The sequence below is a fragment of the Acomys russatus genome, chromosome 25 (genome assembly GCF_903995435.1).
Source record: "Acomys russatus chromosome 25, mAcoRus1.1, whole genome shotgun sequence".
NCBI classification, from domain to species: domain Eukaryota; kingdom Metazoa; phylum Chordata; class Mammalia; order Rodentia; family Muridae; genus Acomys; species Acomys russatus.
The window spans coordinates 39,994,282-40,013,090 of NC_067161.1; the positions used below are offsets into that span (position 1 = coordinate 39,994,282).

General features: G+C 54.7%; 2 protein-coding genes across 5 annotated transcripts; both read right to left on the bottom strand.

The window, feature by feature from the left end:
- Positions 1–2,700: 2,700 nt before the first annotated feature.
- Positions 2,701–10,300, bottom strand: Gjc2 (gap junction protein gamma 2). Of its 2 annotated transcripts, none has more exons than XM_051167979.1 (2): positions 9,471–10,300; positions 2,701–4,232 (listed from the first exon to the last, which is right to left on the bottom strand). In XM_051167979.1, exon 2 carries the CDS (start codon positions 4,211–4,213, stop codon positions 2,891–2,893), a length of 1,323 nt encoding a protein of 440 aa, XP_051023936.1. In that variant the 5' UTR covers positions 4,214–4,232; positions 9,471–10,300; the 3' UTR covers positions 2,701–2,890. The 2 variants fall into 2 exon arrangements, with proteins under 2 accessions (XP_051023936.1, XP_051023937.1); XM_051167980.1 differs by lacking the exon at positions 9,471–10,300 and adding an exon at positions 5,010–5,344.
- Positions 10,301–10,777: 477 nt separating this feature from the next.
- On the bottom strand, positions 10,778–18,523 carry Guk1 (guanylate kinase 1). 3 transcript variants are annotated; one of them, XM_051167788.1, is made up of 9 exons: positions 18,388–18,485; positions 17,081–17,200; positions 13,468–13,581; positions 13,102–13,143; positions 12,581–12,677; positions 11,829–11,967; positions 11,664–11,748; positions 11,092–11,177; positions 10,778–10,862 (listed from the first exon to the last, which is right to left on the bottom strand). In XM_051167788.1, exons 1-9 carry the CDS (start codon positions 18,446–18,448, stop codon positions 10,827–10,829), a joined length of 780 nt encoding a protein of 259 aa, XP_051023745.1. In that variant the 5' UTR covers positions 18,449–18,485; the 3' UTR covers positions 10,778–10,826. The 3 variants fall into 3 exon arrangements, with proteins under 3 accessions (XP_051023745.1, XP_051023746.1, XP_051023747.1); XM_051167789.1 differs by lacking the exon at positions 17,081–17,200 and having other exon boundaries at positions 18,388–18,523; XM_051167790.1 differs by lacking the exons at positions 17,081–17,200; positions 18,388–18,485 and adding an exon at positions 13,684–13,704.
- Positions 18,524–18,809: the final 286 nt, after the last annotated feature.

The window sequence follows — 18,809 nt, forward strand, 5'->3', positions numbered from 1 at the left end:
TTTTATGTCCAGTACTTGAGTCTGGTTAGCTCAGGCCTGTATGCAAACTAGGTGTTGAATTAAAGGCTTCTGTTTAGCTGAATTGAATGGGCAGGGTGGGGGGTGTTGGGTGGGATATAAGGTAGAAGAGTGCAGGCTCAAGAAAAGCCCACCAGGAAGTTTCAAGGGAAGGGGGAGCAAGGAAGTGAGAGCAAGGGCAGGTGGTCAGAGCCTTTGAAAACCTCACAGCTCTGAGCTAAACTTACAGGAAATGAACAGTTACAGACACACTGTGCTCCCAAGGCCCAGACCAAGATTCATGTGAAGAAGGAGAGATTTTGAGCTAAATTTTCAGCTTTTAATTAGTTTCTCTTTTTTTTAATTTTTTTTTTTTTTATGGTTTTTGTTTGTTTTCCTGGATCCATCTTCTACATTCACTGTCCACACATCCTGGAAAACCTGCTACACTTTGCAAATAATCTCCTTGTGAGACAAGCTTGAGGCCTCTGTGCGGAGCCCACTGGGGAATGGTCTCTACCTGTCTGTAAAGAGTTTTCTTCTCTTGGGAGGCAGAGGCAGGCTGATCTTTGTGAGTTCGAGGCCAGCCTGGTCTACAAAGGGAGTCTAGGCCAGTCAAGGCTACACAGAGAAACCCTGTCTAGAAAAAAAAAAAGTTTTCTTCCCAGGGGCTTCTTGTTCTCCTCCGTCTAAGCAGGAAACAGCCTCACTTTGCTCTCTCTCTCTCACTAGGCTAGACCCTGGGCCCCAAACACTTGGCCAGCTGTTATGCTATAATTTACAATGATTGTTCAGACACTTCGTTTAAAAAGTAGAGAAGAGCCTGAAGGCTCCAACATTAAAAACCGATGAATCTTTAAAGACAGACCAATAGCCTGCTATGACCAGTACATGCTGCAGACACCTCCCCAGTTAGACTCTGTTCAGTTACCAGTGTGTCAGCGAAGGATAACTGATTAAAAAAACGATGGCCTGGGTGTGTCTGGGAGCATTTTTCTGTGAGATAAATGGCATTTGAAATAGTAGACCAAGGAAAGCCTGGTAGGCCTTGTCCAGTCAGGAGAAGGACAAACTAGAAGACATAAAGGGAGGGTAAGAGCATCTGCATGCTTGACTCCGAGCCCCTCCCCCCAGCACGGAGTCCCTGCCCCCACTCTGTGATGACACCCCAACAGCTCAACCCCGCCCCGGACTCACGAAGCCTTATAACAGGGGTGCTTTCTCAGTAGAGATGCTACCTAGCAGCTGGGCCCCTGTGAAGCCCACTGGGGAGGCACTGCTATGGCTTGGATTTACCCTCCTTCCTGAGGCTCGGTTCCCAGCTCGGCCTTCTGTGCTTCCCCTAGGGAGGAAGAGTCACAGGAGGTGAGTGGAAGCCTAGCCTTGAGTCAGAGCTTCCTCAAACCGGGCCCTCCTGGATGTCAGGCACACCTGAGGCTAAGACTCAGCTGAAGACTAGGTTCCCAAGAGGGTGGGGTTTACCTGAAGGCTGGGTTCACTCAGGGTGGGGCTCAGCGGGAATAAAGACACCTTGAGACCTGAGACTAGGTATGTGGGCTCCAGGAGAGGGACTCAGCCCTCTATATTTGACTACAGCTGAGGTTAGACTGAGGCTGAGGGGAGCCTGGCTTAGGAAACTCCAGGAAGGGATGGGGAGTGCTGCTGTCCTGGCCCTCACAGGAGACAGATGGTCACCTGGAGACTGCACTGAGATGGCTCCTGGTTAGGAGTGGCTTGTGTTTTCCTAACCCCTGCCTTCCCCCATCTCTCCAAAGTCATCACTGCCATCTCTGGCAACACTTCACACCTCCAGGCCAAGATGGACTGCCTCTGTCCCCTGAGCTGCAGACTGACCTTGTGCCTGACTGTTCTTTGTTTCTGACATCTGTGCGCTTCACCAAGCCCCACCATCCGACCCTGGCATGCTGCCTGGCACCAAGTGGCACCATCATAGGTCTGGTGACCTCCAGGGTTTGGTCTCCAGCTTGATTCCCCAGCCTGTCTCTGAAGAGGGGTCTCATCTCCCAGTTTCCTGGCAGTTAAGCTGTCTCCCCTAATAAACTGCAGTGGGCACATTCCCGAATGCTCAGATGCAGACCCACAACACATTGTTAGTCACACTGGTGCACAGTGAGCAGTGTGCAAAGTAGCCTCAGAACATAAGTACACGTACACTCTTGGATGTAAACAAAAAGTTAGTTTTATTTTACTTCATTTGTTCTGGAAGTTGGCTTTAAAACAGGGAGAAGGACACAGAAGATGGGGGCAGGCTCCCCAGAGCTCTAATTTTCCAACATGGCAAAAGCCACAGCCCTGGACCACAGCCTAGTGGGTATAAGCAGCAAGACAGAACTTCCGGGATGTCCCCTAGGAAGGGGCCACACTCCAGGCAATCTCAGCTCAGAGAGGAGGTTGTTCTTAGCCCAGACCTCCTCCTGGTCTCAAGCAGGGCGCCAAGGGCCTGTCTTCTTGGCCCTGACCTGGGAGTTCTCTGCCTCTGTAAGTTCTGAGGGCACTTCAGAGGAAAGCTATCTATCTGCTGCTGCAAAGAGGATAAGTACAGTCTCCAAAAAGTTCATGCCAGACACTCCCATCCTATGGGGAAGCTACGGGAGAGCCTAGAAGGAAGGGTTGACAAGCCTAGCAGAGGGGTGATCCCTACTTAGCATAGCCTGGAGGGGCTTACCAAAGCAGACACAGCTCTGCCCATTCCCTTTGGCCACTCCCTTTCCCACCGTGCAGGGAGGTTTCTGAGCCGGCACTTCTCAAGGGTCTTCAGCTCCCTCTTCTTCTAAACGTCCCCAACCTGGTCTACCAGGGGCCACCGGTTGAGGGCAGAAAGATTTCCTTTGAATCCTCATGTCAGGCCCTCGCTGAGCTCTCCCCAGTGCCCTCAGATCCACACTGTGGCTTTGCCGTCCCTGCTGCCTGTACTGCCCTTCTCAGAGCCAGCCCTGGGCTTAGTAACCAGCTGTTCCTGAGCTCCCGGTCGGCCCTGCTCTCCAACGGTACCACCCGATGTGGCACTGCCGGTTCCGGAAGCTGGGCCGCCCGCCCTGGGTGCCCCCCGTGAGACTGCATTGAGCCCTGGGCATGGCGGACTGTCCCGGTCCGCGGTCACCGCTGCCACCGCCGCCCCATCGCGCAGTGCCTGCAGGGCTAGGTTAGCCAAATTCTGATCGTGCGCTCGAGCGCGCTCAGCCGCACGCACCACCAGGCTGTAGTCGGGAGGGCAAGCCAGGCCGGCGGCCGCGGCCGGGAAAGCACAAGGCGGCGGGCGCGACGAGGGTCCAGGACCCGGCGAGGAGGCTCCCCGACGGCCGCGCACAGCATCCTGCGCACTGCCGAGACCCAGGTGCGCCATCTCACAGAGGTTGAGCAACAGGCATAGGCAGCTAACCACATACATGACCAGCAGGAAGACCGTTTTCTCAGTTGGTCGCGACACGAAGCAGTCCACCACGTGTGGGCAAGGCTGGCGGCTGCAGGCAAAGAAGGGCGGCACCTCGAAGCCATACAGCAGGTACTGACCCACCAGAAAGGCCACTTCGAAGGCCGCCCTAACCACCAGTTGGGCCACGTACACGCGCATCAGGCCTTCCCTTTGGATGCGCCGCCGCCCGTCATGCTGCCCGGCTGGGCCAGGAGTGACCACCGTCTTGCCATCGCCTCCGCCCCCCTTGGTAGCCACATCCTCCACGCGCTCCTCCTCCGTGTCTTCCCCCGGGCCCTCGGGCGCCCCCGGCTCCTCGTCCTCCTCATCCTCCAGCGCCAGGATGGGCTCTGCCTCTCCCAGATCGGTGGTGTCTGGCCAGCCAGGAGGCGGCGGTGGCAGCTGCGTCCGGGCCATGCGCCTAGGGCCAGGGCGACGGCGGAGGGCACGTCTGCGCTCCTGTTCGGAGGCGCGCGCCAGGCGGTGAACTGCATAGCCCAGGTACATGACAGAAGGTGTGGAGATGACCACAATCTGGAAGACCCAGAAGCGCACATGTGACAGGGGCGCGAAGGCATCGTAGCAGACGTTGTCACAGCCTGGCTGCCGCGTGTTGCAAGTGAACTTGGATTGCTCATCTGAATAGATGGACTCGCCACCCACAGCTGTAAGCACAATACGGAAGACCACTAGCACAGTGAGCCAAACTTTTCCCACGAAGGTGGAATGATTGTGAATCTCCTCCAGCAGCCGCGTCAGGAAGCTCCAGCTCATGTTGGTCATGGGAGCGAGCAGGTGGGACCTACAAGCATGCATGCAGGTGGTCATCAGGGGGCCACTGGGAACTGCTGAGCCCAGAGTGGAGGTGCCCTCAGGCTCGCCCAGCAATTGTCTACCCAGATGACCTGGAGCCCACTAGCTAACAGAGAAGGTCTCCCTCATCTGCATCCTCACCCTGTGTTGGGTGATGGGGACAGAACATCTCCCACTAAGCCTGCTCTTTCTGTCTCCCAAAACTTGCCAAAAAAGCTCCAACAAGAGGCAAGCTCACCTCTAACCCAGGCTCCTAGAGCCATAAAGCCTGTGTGCTGCCTTTATTAGCAGGGGGGGTGGGGAAAGCAGGGCAGGGGCAGCCTGGCTCAGCCAGGGTCAGCCCCAATCCGATGCCACTCTCCTAGGGCTTACCACCATCCTGCTAGCACACTTTTGGCCCCCAGTCCTCCCCATACTTTAACTCCCAATCCTCTAGCAGCTCCAGCCTTTCTCCTTTCACACCCTGAACAACAGCTCTGGGACTCCCTTCCGTAAGTGACCCTTGGCCAGTCCTGCTGCGCTCAGCCCGTCATCTGCCCCTCACAGACCATCCAGAGTTCATCTAGCTCCAGGTCCTAGCCCCTGGCCTGTCCCAGGATTTCTCCACGGAGGACCATGTCTGGTGAGGCTGCAGGCTGATACACAGCCACACTTGGGCACCTGTGAGCCTAAGAGATGGCAACATCCAGGCCAACTCAGTCAGAGAAGGGTTCTGTGGTTCCCTCACGCCCACTGTCCCTCCTCACAGCTACCACAGAGTTAGTACCTGCTCCTGGGAAGGTGTAGGGCAGAAGTCCCCCAAGCATTCGACACTGACACTTCTGGCTCCCTCCCCGTGACAAGGCCTGGGAGGGAGGCAGCAGCAGTAGGTATGGACCAACATCAGGAGTGGTGCCTCCAGCTCTCTTTATGTAACTAGGGCCTCTCCCTTCAGGACAGGAAGAGGGGGCAGCCAGCAGGACAGCAGGGGTTCCTGAGGAAATGCCCCCACATCCTCACATCTGTGTATCCCCTCTTGGGACCACGTGTGCAATCAGAGGCACACACCCTCATGTGCATACATGCATGCACATACAAGTGTGTGTGTCTCTCTGTGTGTATTATATATGTGAACATTCATATGCACATACAAAGCTACCGCATATGCACGCAGATGCATATCCACATATATACACTGTACACCACATGCCTGCACATGCACTCAGACACAAATATGCCCACAGATGTGTACATTCATAAATACACATGGGCACAGACAGTCATATATACTAACACTCATATACACGTATTCACAAACTCCACCACACACAAAGGACTCAAGACTTACATATCTAAGTGCTCACAAGTGTTCATGCATAAAGCATGAGCTGCAGCACATAGGTGATCACACATGGACACGTAAGAACCCATGCACACTCCCACAGCAAGAATAAAAAATATCCACACATGCACACTCACAGACTGGTACACCCTCGGGACCCACCCCTTCCACTTCGCTGCCTCAGGCATGGACATACAGTGGGGTCCTCTCTCATACCTCAGCTTCAGTCTTAGCCCCCACCTGAGGGCGCAATCACAGGAGCCCAAGGCTTACCAGTGCGGACCCAGGAGGGTCTGGAACCAGGAGTTCCTGAGTAGACCTGCTTAGTAGTGTGTAGTATTTAACAGCTGGGTCTCTGGCAAAGCCTTGCTTGTCAGCTTGCCGTTCCTCTGGTATGCCTACTCCTGTCATAGTGGCTGGTTAGCACCGAACACAGAGTTAAGATGTGCACAGGCAACAACAGACGTTGTAGATTAGCCCTGGGCTGACTTTGTCCCTGGATGGACAACAGGACTTTGCCCTGGAAGGACCCGTCATTCAATGCCTGCATGCAGTCACAGCATGTTCACTTTCAAGAGTGGCACTAGGAAGTGCTGTGGCTTTAGAGCTGACCTGGAAGACCTAGGGCCCTGAGCTCAGGCCATGCACAGGGAGACTTCCCCGTAACTCTTTCTTGCCTAGCCTTGGCACTGGCATACCAGCAGACACCTCAAACTACAGAGGGCAAGACTCACATGTCAATCTCTCCTCCAAAGTGACCTCTTTACCACTTGGACTACTTTATCTGAGTTGCTGCCTCCTGAACATCTTGGGTCCAGGTGCAAACTCCAAAACCACCCACACTTGCCACCTGCACCACTTGGGACCAGGCAGTCCCTGGCCCTCTAGGTCCCAGCTACTTCGCTCTTCCCTATAATCCTGGCTCATGCCCACTCGGGGCCCTTAGAGTGCACAGAGACTAGATTACCTCTGCTGTCCCTTCAGTGACTTTTTTTTCTTTAAGGTTTCATGCAGTACGGGTGGACTTCACACTGTGTATTGGCTTGTTAAGATGGCCTTGAACTCTTCACTCTCCTGCCTCTGCCTGCCAAATGCTGGGGTTTTCAGGCATGTGCAGCTCCTCCAGTGACTGCTCGCCTAGCCACGGCACCAAGTGCCCTGCGCATTCCTCAGCTGGCTCCTAGCACATTCCCTGCTATGCTGGAGCCCACCGGCTGCCTTTCCCTGACTGCACAGATCCGCTCCGGCTGTGTCCTCTGAAAGGCCTGAACTGCAGAAACACTTAAGTAAAAGCATTTCTGAGATGGGTATGTTCATGCTGCCGCTAAGTTAGTACCTGGGAGGTAGAGGCAGGAGGATCAGAGTTTCAACATCATCCTCTGCTACGTGGTGAGTCTGATGCCAGCCCGGGCTGCACTGAGACCCTTTCTCAAGCCTCAGCCGCAAAATAATCAAAGAGCATATATATCTAGGTCCTGGACTCTGGATTCTAACTTCTTCCCCCACCAGTAAAGAGAAACTGGGAGTCCCTGGGGCAGGTTAGTGGCTGATCAGATGACTAGGTAGGGAAGGCAGGAGTGTGGAACAAGCTCAGAGAAGAACGTGCTTACACATGCATGAACACTGTTGTGTGGATTGGTCATACTGATGCCACAACAGTTTAACCAGTAGAATAAGGAAAGTAGGGCTATAGCCTGCAGCGCTGGTTATAGATACCCAGATAATAGCACCTGAGTCCATGAATAAGCAGGCTGAGGACTGGAGAAACATCCCTGCCTCTGTGCAGAGGAACTACCAACCACTCTCAGAGACTGTACACACAGGAGAGGGGAGCTCACACCCAACTCTATTGGCTACATGTGGGTAGCAACATCATATCAGAGGGCAGCATGAAATGGGGACAAAGACCTTTACAGTGACACCTGAGCCCTCCGCATCATGGCTGTAAGTCCTACTGATGCCATCTATAAACACAGGCTCATCACTCTCGTAATATTCTTCCTGAAACCCATAGCCCCAACAAAGCAAGAAAAAACACAGGCCAATTTCCAAGAGGGGCACCCTAAAAGAAAAATACCTGGGTGGTATTCAAATAGCCATGGGCAGCTGAAACAAGGAGACTGTCTTCAAAGAGGCACCCTGGGATCAGGAGGGGCCAAGGGAATGTAGAAAACACCTGGACTGTGGCCTTCAGCTAACACAGAGCCAGCACTGGAGCTTATTATGGTGATATGTTTCATGCCAATGGGGCCTGTGATATGAAATCCTCTGGGAATTTTTCTGTACTGTTATCCATTCTGTTGTAAATTTAAACATGCTGAAGATACACAACTCCACCACAGAGGTGTGACACCATCTCCAGCATTCAGTCAATCAAAGGGGTTCTTCATTCAAGAAACCCCAAAGCAACTCCTACATTGTGGTCCAGAATTAGAATCAGTGGGGGGGGGGGCGAGGAGGGTGGCACTACAGCTCAGCCAGGGGGTCCCTCCCCACACAATACATAGCTTACTCAGCCCCTGCCTCCCTTGGAAATCCTCTCCAAGCATCAGAGAGGTAGCCTCTATAGTAACCCATCCTCACATATTTAGCCCGACCCTGAACTGACCAGAGCCCTGAAGTAGGTAGCATGGTAGTGGACATGTGGCCTAGTATGCCAGTAAACACATGGCCAGCAACTTAGTTTGGGGTGTTTGTGTATTAGGGGGAGACCGGAGGGTCCTCCATTGTCCCCCAGGGCTAACAGGATATACAGGTGAAGGGTGTGGCAATAGTTGTCTATGGCCAACAAGCATTCGGATTTGACATGCCAGGTCTTAAGCCCTGGGTACCCAGTACAAACTACCCACCCCCCCCTCCATAACCTGTGGTGCCTCACCTGCATGCACGTCACTCACTCTCCTGGAAAGTCAAACAGGCAGAACTAACTACCTGGATGAAATCAGGCTGTCGGGACCAGAAATCAGGGCTTGTGGGCCAGCTTGCACCTGATATGAAAGTCAGAACCTTGAGCTTGGACAACTATAGGTTAAGCAGACTTCCACTAAACCACATTCCAGAAACAGAGTTGCTGGCCTGGATAGGTACCACATGACTCTCCATGTCTTCCTTTGGGATTGCTTAGGGAGCCCAATTCCCTACACTCAACCTGATCCTTGGCTTTCCTCAGTCCTCCTGTCACGTCCGCCAGCCCCTCCATAGCTAAGCCAGGCTCCTCTGCCCGTCCCATTACAACAGCAACTCCAGCCAGCAGGCAGCAGGCCCTCTTAAACAGGTCTTTTCTCCCACTCCCCATCCTTGGACTTGGGACCTCCCCTTTTGGCTACCCATCCTCACATCTCCCTCTCTGCAGATCCCTGGACAAAGCAGCTAGGTGGGAAGTACTTAGGAGGAACTGCTGTGGCATCCTGAGGGCTGCTGCACCAGCTACAGGCCACACTAACCCATCAGCAGCTGTGCACGTCCCGCTGCTCAGAGGGTCTGCTTGGCAGCAGGCAAGTGGATAACTAAGAAGTTTGTTTAGAGTTGAGTAGACTGGGCCTGGTGCCCATATTAAACCCTGAGACAAAGTACAACTGCCTGGAGTGGACTGGCCCATCTTACAACAGCCTGAGGGAAGTACTGAATGCACCCTAGCTTACCAGTTAGTCCCCAAGTCTCTCCACCCTCCACGCTCTAGTTACCCAAAAGGAGTCACGAAGCCGCTGGATCCAACCTAACAGACACCCTAAATCCCTTAATATGGCAAGCCAAGAGTCCAGCCGGAGCTTCAGGGAGACTTCTACCGCAGCACTCCTTTGTGAAAACCCCCACAGAGCCAAAGAGGCCAGGACACAGGAACCTGGAAAACTCCACACTAGCCCTCCAAGTACAGACCAGTCAGGGTCCTGGCATTACCCTCCCTACCTTCTCCAGGCTGGAAATGCAAGCTTCTGGCTGAGCCCCTCCACCTGCCGGCTGGACGCTGGTTCTACTGCCGGGCTAGGGCCACCTCTCGCCACCAAGCACAATGGGGGATGGAGGAGGGGCCCTCAAGGGCTCCATTGTTCCCCCCAGGGTCTGAATCCATGATTGTCCCTGGGGGTGGAGCAGTGGGGAGCTAGACAGGCCTGCTGGGGGCCCAGGCAGGTCCTGGCCTTCTCCTCCCCAGCCTCCACTTGAGGTCCAAGCAGTTCTGGCTCACCCTTCTTGAGGACCATCTGCACTTTTGGAAGCAGCCCAGAACTCCCCAGTCTCCCTGGCTTCTTCCGTCTGGGTACCTCTACACACCTATATCCACCTAATCTGCCCATGCCCTACCCCAGGAGTGGCCTCACCTGGAGATGCACAGGCAGAGCTGTGCTGACCACCGGGGTGGGGGTAGCTGGCAACAACCACTGCCCTCCCAGCTGGGACTGCTCTTGGGCGGAGCCAGGCAGCCCGGGCAGAGAGCCCAGAGGAAAGGGGAAGACAGCAGGACTCAAACACCCAGAATGTCTCATCTTGGGCAGGAGGGGAGGGACAGCGCCCTCAGGAATGCTGCAGCCCCCTACAACCTCTGGAGCTCAGAATCTGGAGCCTCTACAAAAGCCCCAGGGCTCTGCCTATCTGCTAGCCCAGACAGGGTTCACTTGTCCTTCCTGGGGGCTTGGCTGACTATACACAAAGACAAGAACACACAACACACACAGGTTCCAAGTAACTCTTCCCCTGTGGCCGAACTTGTCCTTCTGTGTCCCCAAGTGACTCAGAAACAGCTAGAGGCAGCAGCACCAAGTTCTCCAGGGTTGAGCCCATTCCAGCCCTTGCTGGTTGTCCCAGGCTCTGAGGAAGAAGTGAACACAATCAACCCTAGGCAGCACTCTGATGACCCATGGACCCTGAATGTGTGGGGGGACAGGGGCTACTGGACATCTATGCAGAGCCCCCTTGGTAGCCTTCATCTGGGCTGACCAGGTAGAAGTGGGCAGCCAGGAGCCAGGAGCCCAGTGTGGAGGGCTGTGATACTCTAGACCAATAGTTGTTTATTAGGGTATCAGTCCTGCTCCAGCAGGAGGGACAGGGATAGGGACAAGGAACAGCCAGGGAGAATAGATATAGGTACACTTCAGAGTCCTTCAGCCTGAGCAAGCTGGGCCAGAGAGCAGAGCCACCATGTGGCCAGACAAGGTACAGCTCCTTCTCCTCCACAGTAGAATCCTATTACAAGTCCTTGGTGCCCTCCACCTCATAATCCAGGCAGATGTGGAGCACAGGCATCACTCCACGGAGTGAAGCAGGCCCTCAGGCATGGCCAGTTCCTTGGGCTTTCTTGATTTCCTGCCGGGGAAGAAGGAAAAGAGAAAGTCAAAAGAGGCAGGGAACCAGGAGGTCTAGGCCTCCTATCTTCCCCCAGCTCCCAAGGACTTTTGGACTTTGCGCCTGTACTTGACCAGTCTGGCAACTGGCAGAGGCTCAGCTGCTTAAGGTGCGGTACAAGTGTGAGCGGTGGCCTCAGTGGGGCTTGTGCAGGGGACTGCCCCCACAGGGCAGATGGGAAGGGGCCCACCTCAGAGAGTGCCTGCTTCAGAGTAGCATAGGCTTTGTCCAGGTTGTCATTGATGATCACCAGGTCAAACAAGCCAGGCTCCTTGCCTGGGAACGGTACAAGACAGAGTCAGGAACACTGGGAATTTAGCCCCTTCTGGGCCTGCACTACTGTAACAACTGCTGTCTTGGCTATGGCTATTCTTGCTGCTGCTGTGGAAGGATGGCCAGGGATGGATGGAACTCTTTCTTCCCTCCTCTAGAGACCCGCAGCTGGGGCTTGATCCCATCATGTCCTGAGTCCTAGAGTGTGGACCACTGGCCCCTCCGCAGGCCTCTCAGAACTGCCACTGCCTGTGATGGGTGCCACATGCACACAGGAAACAGCAAAAGGTCTCAATGACAGTGTCTGAATGTGGGCCAAGCTCAGACCCAGAAGCAAGAGCACAGCTGCGAAAAGATGCCTACAACACTCCCAAGTCAGTAAGAGAAGTGTGACCCCTCAAAGGCTCTGCAGACAGAGGTCTGGACTCCTCCATCTTTGCCCTTGGTCCTCCCTGTCTGCTCAAGTGTAACTGGTCCGACTACACTCACTGCTCTCCATGTCAGCCCGTGCAGCTGCCAGCCGCTTTGCCAAACTCTCTTCAGTCTCAGTGTTGCGCAGTCGCAGCCGCTGCTCCTGAAATGCAGGTCCTTGTCAAGTCAGTATTCTCCAGGTCTCGGGGCCTGCCCTGCGAGTCTCCCACACCAGGTACCCACCAGCACGTCCAGCGAGGGAGGCTGCACAGAGATGTAGATGGGACGCAGATCAGTCTTCTTGATGTTGCGCACACCTTGCAGGTCGACATCTAGCACGCAGATGCGGTTCATGGCCTGCACAGCCCGAACAGCCGCCTTGCTGGGAACAGGGAAGGGCGTGAGCAGATGTTCAGTGGAATCCAAGGGAAGACCTGGCCCTTAGGCCCACATGAGTCGTTGCCTGCTGGCCATGCTCAGAAATACAGGCAATGGCTACTAAACCTTAGCAGCCTCTTAAGGCTTCCAAGAGCTGCAGAGAAACTCAGCTCTTTCCTCCCCAAGCTCATCCTGGGCCTTGTCTCGGTAGTGCAGGGGTTCGTGTGAACCCAGCACCCTCTGTACTTCACAGAACATCCAAGCATATCCTCAGCCCTTTGTACCTGTCCTGCAGGCAAAAGCCAAAAGGGTGCGGGCTTTTGGTCAGACCTCAGCTGCCTGTCGCTGCCTACCTCTCCTACGTGAGGTGTCATGTAGCTCCTTCCCCCACTGGATGGCTTCAAGACAGATGAACCTCGGGCATGACTGGGCCTGCCTACTCCCTGGAGCCTATCTGCTAAACTCAGAGACTGGAGGAAAGCCAGCCATCCTAGTCCTGCGTGGGAGAATGGGATGGTACTGTGTAGTCAGAGGAAACAGGATGGAGAGCTTCCTTCTGCCACAATTCAGGGGTTACCCTGGTCCATGGCCCCAGGCCCAAAACAAACTCAGCCCACCTTGTCCCGTACAGGTTCCCCGAGAACTCAGCATGTTCAATGAAGTCCCCTGCTGCAATATCACGCTGCATCATCTCCCTGGTCACAAAGTAGTAATCTGGAGAAGAAGAGGGCTTTCCAGAGGGTGCCCAAAACCCAGTCCCCCTCCATCTTACACAGGATTTCTATGGCCAGATCCGGGCGGGAACAGATACCACTGCCCCACTGTCCTCACTGGGGAATTGGAAATAGCCAGGTTCCACAGGAAAGGGGACATCCCTGCCATACACCAGGCAGGCAGAAGGTTCAGCCTTCATTATGATGTGACTCTAATCAAGCCACTAACCCACAGGCAAGAGATACTCTTCTGGTGGGGACTGGGCTCTGTTACAGACAAGACACAGAGCAAACACTCCCCCTTACATCTCCCTCACCAGCACCCCTGCTACCTACACACACACACACACACACACACACACACACACACACACACACACGACCGAGCTGATGCCTAAGACCTTCAGATTAGCAGGCCAGCTCACCTTTGCCATTTTCCTCTCCAGGTCGTGGGTTCCTTGTAGTATCTAAGGAAAAAACAAACTATCCCACAGTTAAAAATGTACAGTCCTTCCACCCTCCTCAGGGTCTTCCCTTGCAGGCCTGCTCAGTCCCCTGGTTGTATAGCAGCAGTTGGTGCTCACAGCCAGTGGGCAGCCCATAGCAGATCTCAAGAGGTCACTGGGGCCAAGATGCTCACTCTGGATGGAGGGTCTGGGACGGGAGAGGGTAATGGGGATGAGGGTGAGGAGAGCATCTCCTAGGCTGGGTGTCATCTGGGGGCTCTAGGAGTAGTCTCATGCTGGCACAGCCTCCACACTCCTTGACCTTCAGGGTCCTGAGGCACTCACGGGACACGCTGAAGCCAAAGATGCTGCCATGTTCCTGGAACAACTTCTTGAGCAGGGTGCTCTTCCCTGCCCCTGACGGCCCGCTCAGCACCACTGGCCTAGGTCCTGCCATGCCTATGGGAGGAGAGGCATCAGACAGTGCCCTGGCATTCTGTTGAATAGGAGGCAGCAGCGTGAGGGCCTCCCAAGGGCAACGTGCATAGAATGTCAACCCACCTCACGACAGCAGTCAATTGGCAAGATGGTAAATGCAGGCAGGAAGGCCAACAGGATTCCAACAGCCAGCCTCAGCCACACCCAACAGGATGTCCACAGACCAAGTGACCCAGAACCAGACAATGCAGAACTCACTGGCCCCACCCCATACAGGCTGCCCTCCAGAGTCTGACCTCACACTGCTGCCTGGGCTTTGGCTCCCTTAAATGGCATTGCCCACTGTGGGTTCCAAGTCTGAAATAGGAATGTCCCTGTCCCTACAAACATGGCATCCTCAAATCTGTTTAACGGAAGCTTGTTTGGGAAACGTCCCACTTGTCCAGGAAGGACAAGCTACCAAGAGTTGGAATAGCACCTGCTAGGCTCGCAAAGAGAAAGTGAATGCAGCTCAGGGTTCAGCATCTGCCACAGGTAGGGCTGCCATGGAGGGGCAGCTGCTGCGGTAGGTATGAAAGCACAGAAGCCTTCTCCATCCTTCTACCTGGGACCTGAGCATCCTTCCCTGAAGCTCTGCTGGCATCGCTCTAGGACCATCTGACTGCAACCTGCTCCCAAGTTTGTCCCGAGCACACACAGCCCCACCTCACTGTCAGCCCTCCTCCTCCACCAGCGAGGCCTCTGAGTGGGTCACTTACACAGGAAGAACCCTATCTATGAAGGCCCCAAGGATGGCACCCACCTACTTGATGTGTTGCAGCCTCCGTGGTTAGCTGAGAAGAGTCGATGGCTGCTCTGCACTGAGGTCTGGGGGACTAATCTCTGCCAAGCCCATACCCCGCCCTTCTGAGCAATAAATCCCTGGGGCACCCAGCCCAGCCTACACTGTGAAATCGGCCCTGTCCTCCCACTGTGCAAGAAGGAAAATGCAGTTACTTGTCTTGTTTCTGAGACCTGCACCTGTCCAAATAACCAGGGCAGTGTCTGAGTGCACTGGGAGATGGGGAAGAGCCGACACAGGGGCTGAAAGGCCTGAGCTGCTGCTCTCTTCTGAGATCTTGGCAGAGGGAGACCAGGGAGGGTATCTGGGAACTGCGGGTGAGGAGGCTGACTGACAACTGAAGCTCCTTTGATCTGTAAAGGTGAGGCCCACATAGCTTTTGGTCTAAAAGACACAGGCTGCAGGAAGAGCATCAGCTTAAAAAGGTCTTGTGTTCTTAATCCCCAATGTAGGCCATGAGGTAATCTTACAAAGCAAGTGTTGCTGGTATTCTATCACCCACAGGCACACAAGCACGGCATGTATGGTACATGTGTATGCACATCACACATGCACATTGAAAACACACACACACACACACACACACACACACACACACACACACACACGCATGCACGCACGCACGCACGCACGCACGCACGCAGGCACATGCATATGTCCCTGAGAAATATATAGGACCGCTTATCAAAGACACAGAAAAGGAAAGCAGCCAGTATCACCAGGCTGCCTATCAGTAAAACTCTGCCCCTTTCCGGCTCTCCCCAACACGCGTATCAGCCCAATCACACTGACCACCACATGCTATTTCCTTTCTGGGCTCCAGGTTTCTCCTAACACACAACTCATGAGCACCTTTTCTTTTCTTTTCTTTCTTTTTTTTGGGGGGGGGGGGACAGGGTTTCTCTGTGTTAGCCTTGGCTATCCTGGCCTCGATTTGTAGACAAGGCTGGCCTCGAACTCACAGCGATCCACCTGCCTCTGCCTCCCAAGCACTGGGATTAAAGGCGTGCGTCACCACTGCCCAAGCTCATGACCACCTTTTCATAGGTATCCTTTTCCTAGTCACCGAGCCCTACTGCTTCCACCACAGCCTGGCTTTAGAGTGTGCACTGCAAACCACCACCTCAGGCTGCCACACTGCCCCAAATTTCCAGTGATGGCCACAGGTTGTGACCTGCAGCTGCCAAAGTAATGTAGGTTCTATATCTGCACTTTCCTAACAGCCCATTTCTGGAGCTGTTGGTTGCCTTGAACTTAAAAGGAACTGAAGGCAGTGTTTGCTGTGGGGCTCCATAGAGTTGCTGCATAGGTGTACCCCAGAGACTGAGAACACAGGATCTGAGCCTCAGAGAACACGTATCATGACAAGAGAGAAGAATCAAAGCTAAGAGAGATGTGCCAAGGTGCATGAGCGAAGAAAGCTTCTGAGAAAAGGATCCCAGGTAGGAGAGCCAGTAAGAGGACACGCACGGTTGGAACAGACGATCTGCCATCCCGCTGGGTATTCAGCAGCCTGTACCTATCCCTGACTCTATACCCTGCTTCTAACTCTAGGTAATCATGTGCTAGTTTCACCTAGAATCCAGCCTCAAATCCTCATTTCTGGGATGGTTGTAGCCCTCGCTTGACCCTAACCCTACACCATGTAGGCCGTGACCAGGCAGACGGAGGAAGGACACAGGCATGCGCATGCAGGCACACGCCAGACAGCGGAGTCCTACCCAGCTCTGCACTCACGACCGCACCCCTGCTGAGCCGCCTAACCTTGCAAGCTGACTTTCAGAAGCCAGTGTGTGACTTCTGTCCTCCTGAGGCTGAACCTCAGGAGACAGGAAGACACAGGACACCAGCTCCATCCTATTGGCACCTTGGTTCTTAAGAGTCCCAATAGGTGTCACTCGGCACAGAAAGCTCATGGATCTTTGACAGCTCGGACACTATACTTGCTAGGATCTACACAGACACCAGATGACCCTGGTTAGCTAGCTGTGTGGTACAGTGGCAGACAGCACAGTGCAGTCCAGGCAAGACAAGTACCAACCTGGGAAAGCTCCAGGCCCACCAAAGGAGGGGCTCTCGCCAGTAGCCAGGTGACAAGACTACATCTCCACAGGGGTACAGCTTAGGTCAGAAATTACAGATCTCGTTTTTGCCCTAGTGTTTACAGAGTGTGTGCTTGTTAGAAGCAACTTCCTTTGGGGAAACTTTAGTAACTTTGGGTCCCGGTCTCTTTAGTTCTTCCAGTCCCAAGCGTCAACTGCCTGACAAAGAGCTCCAAGCCCCTGTTAAACAAGCCAAGATGCAAGTAATTCCCATAGGAGCACTGGAGCATGCTCTGCTGGAACACTCCTGGGACACAACTTCCTGTACAGCCTCTTCCTAGCTACACTGTAGGCTCCTAGGACTGGCAATCTGTCAAAACCAGCACCTCCCTCCTGTCAACTAAAGAGGAGGCCCTTCTAGGCACGAGAACAGTTACCAGTCCACTGAGACACAAACAGCGCTAGGCAGACACGAAACGAACCACCCAGCCCAGGCCTGAGACAGCCCCCCCCCCCCCCCCCCCCCCCCCCCCCCCCCCCCCCCCCCGCGTTTAGGAGCCTCTTCCAACAGCAGCAGCACCAAGAACAGCCAAAGCGTTTGCATTCTTATTCCTCTACCTGAGCCACACGGACATACCATGGCCTCCCAAGGAAGTAACCACGAACAGGCTGCTGCACCTTCCTGGTACTACCCATCTCCGCTTGTGTCTCTTCCCAGCAAGGGCAAAAAAGAACAAGCTGAATCTTGAACAGGGTCCTGGATGTCAACCCATAATCACGAAGCACAGTGAACATACAAGAAAAAGGGTTCAGAACCCAATGAGAGTAAAAGAAGAGACCTAGGACACTGCAGTTTGTCACCTGATTGCTCGTGCAGAAGGGAGACAAACTAAGGCCCAGTAGATGTAGGCAGGGGATGGGTAGAGCAGGACAGGGCGGGGGACATGGGGGACCAGCACATACAGGGTCGGGGAGAACGAGGGCAGGGCAGGGCAGGTGAGACTGAGGCCCAACCAGAAGTGAGGGCTACTACACGAAGCCTTCCTCCTACAGCCGCCTTCCAAGAGCTCACCCTCAGTCTACCTTTTCTTCTTTGTTGCCTGAGCTCTCTCCTCCCACACCTCTGTCTGCCTCTTCTTCAAATTACCTCAAAATAGATGGATTAAGACAGACGAGAAAGTTTAAGTGTGGATGGACTAGAAAACTACTGGTCTCCCCCGTACCCCCTCCTCTCAAAGATCCAGCGCTGCACCAAGGAAGGGCAGGCAAACCCCAGCAGTGGCTAATGTAGCATCCACTCGTTTAAAAGCCTCATATGTGAGGACAGGTGTAAAGTGGGTAGACAGGAACTAAAATAGTAAGAAATTGTGCTCCTCAGTGGCCAAAGCGCCCACAGAAGCAAACGGCCTTCTTCCTCCTCTCCTTGGACCCTACCAAGGCTGAGCAATCATTTATTTGCTTTCTTCCTCTCTCCTCTGATACCGCGTAGTTAAAGTCACCTGCCCCGCCTCCAGCCACCACCTAAAGAAACCCCGCCCACTTCCACGTGGGCTCAAATGTCTGAGACTATCAAGCCAAAACGCGGCTTTAGAAACCCCAACTCAGGACAGGCCGAATCCCAATAGCCACACCCAGGCGTCGGGAAGGCCTGCACCTGCAGACACCGAAGTCCAGCACTGGCAATGGCTGAGAAGTAAGGTCTGGTGCTTGAGCCTCCCAGGACGCTGGGTGGGCAGGGAGTCGAGAAAGAGCGCGCAACCTCAGGCTGCGCGCGTCTGCGGGCGGAGGGGGTGTCGCGTGTCCATCCCTTGTCGTTCTGGGGACTCGGAAAACACGTTCACCCGGCGTCCCCACAAGAACAGGGTCACTGGAGACGCATGGGAAACATTCTGCCGCAAGTCCCTCTCCTGAGACAACCAGCCGCCAGCAGCACAGCGCACTCACCGTCCGCGGGGACGCGACCCAGCGCGGCCACTGCCAGCCCGACCAGCGGGCGCCGCAGCATCAGGGACCGCCCACAAGACTACGTCACAGCTGCGCGCCGGCCCCCCGGAGCGCCGCACGGCTGCACAGACCGAGTGCGCAAATCGTCAGCGCAGGCCACTTCCCACCTCTGCCCACCGGCATTACGTCACCCTCGCCGGCCCCGCCCTACTCCGTATTACCCCGCCTAGTCTAATAGTCACGGCCTCAAGGCTACGTCACAGCTGTGCGTCCGTCTGCTAGTTCCTACGGGAGGGGCGGGGAAGGGCGGGGCGGCGGGTGGAGCACCCACCCCTACCCCCACCCCCGCTGACCACACCCTTTTCCACAGGCCTTTCTTTTTCTAGGCTCAGAACAGGCTTTCCCACAGAGAAGACCAGGAG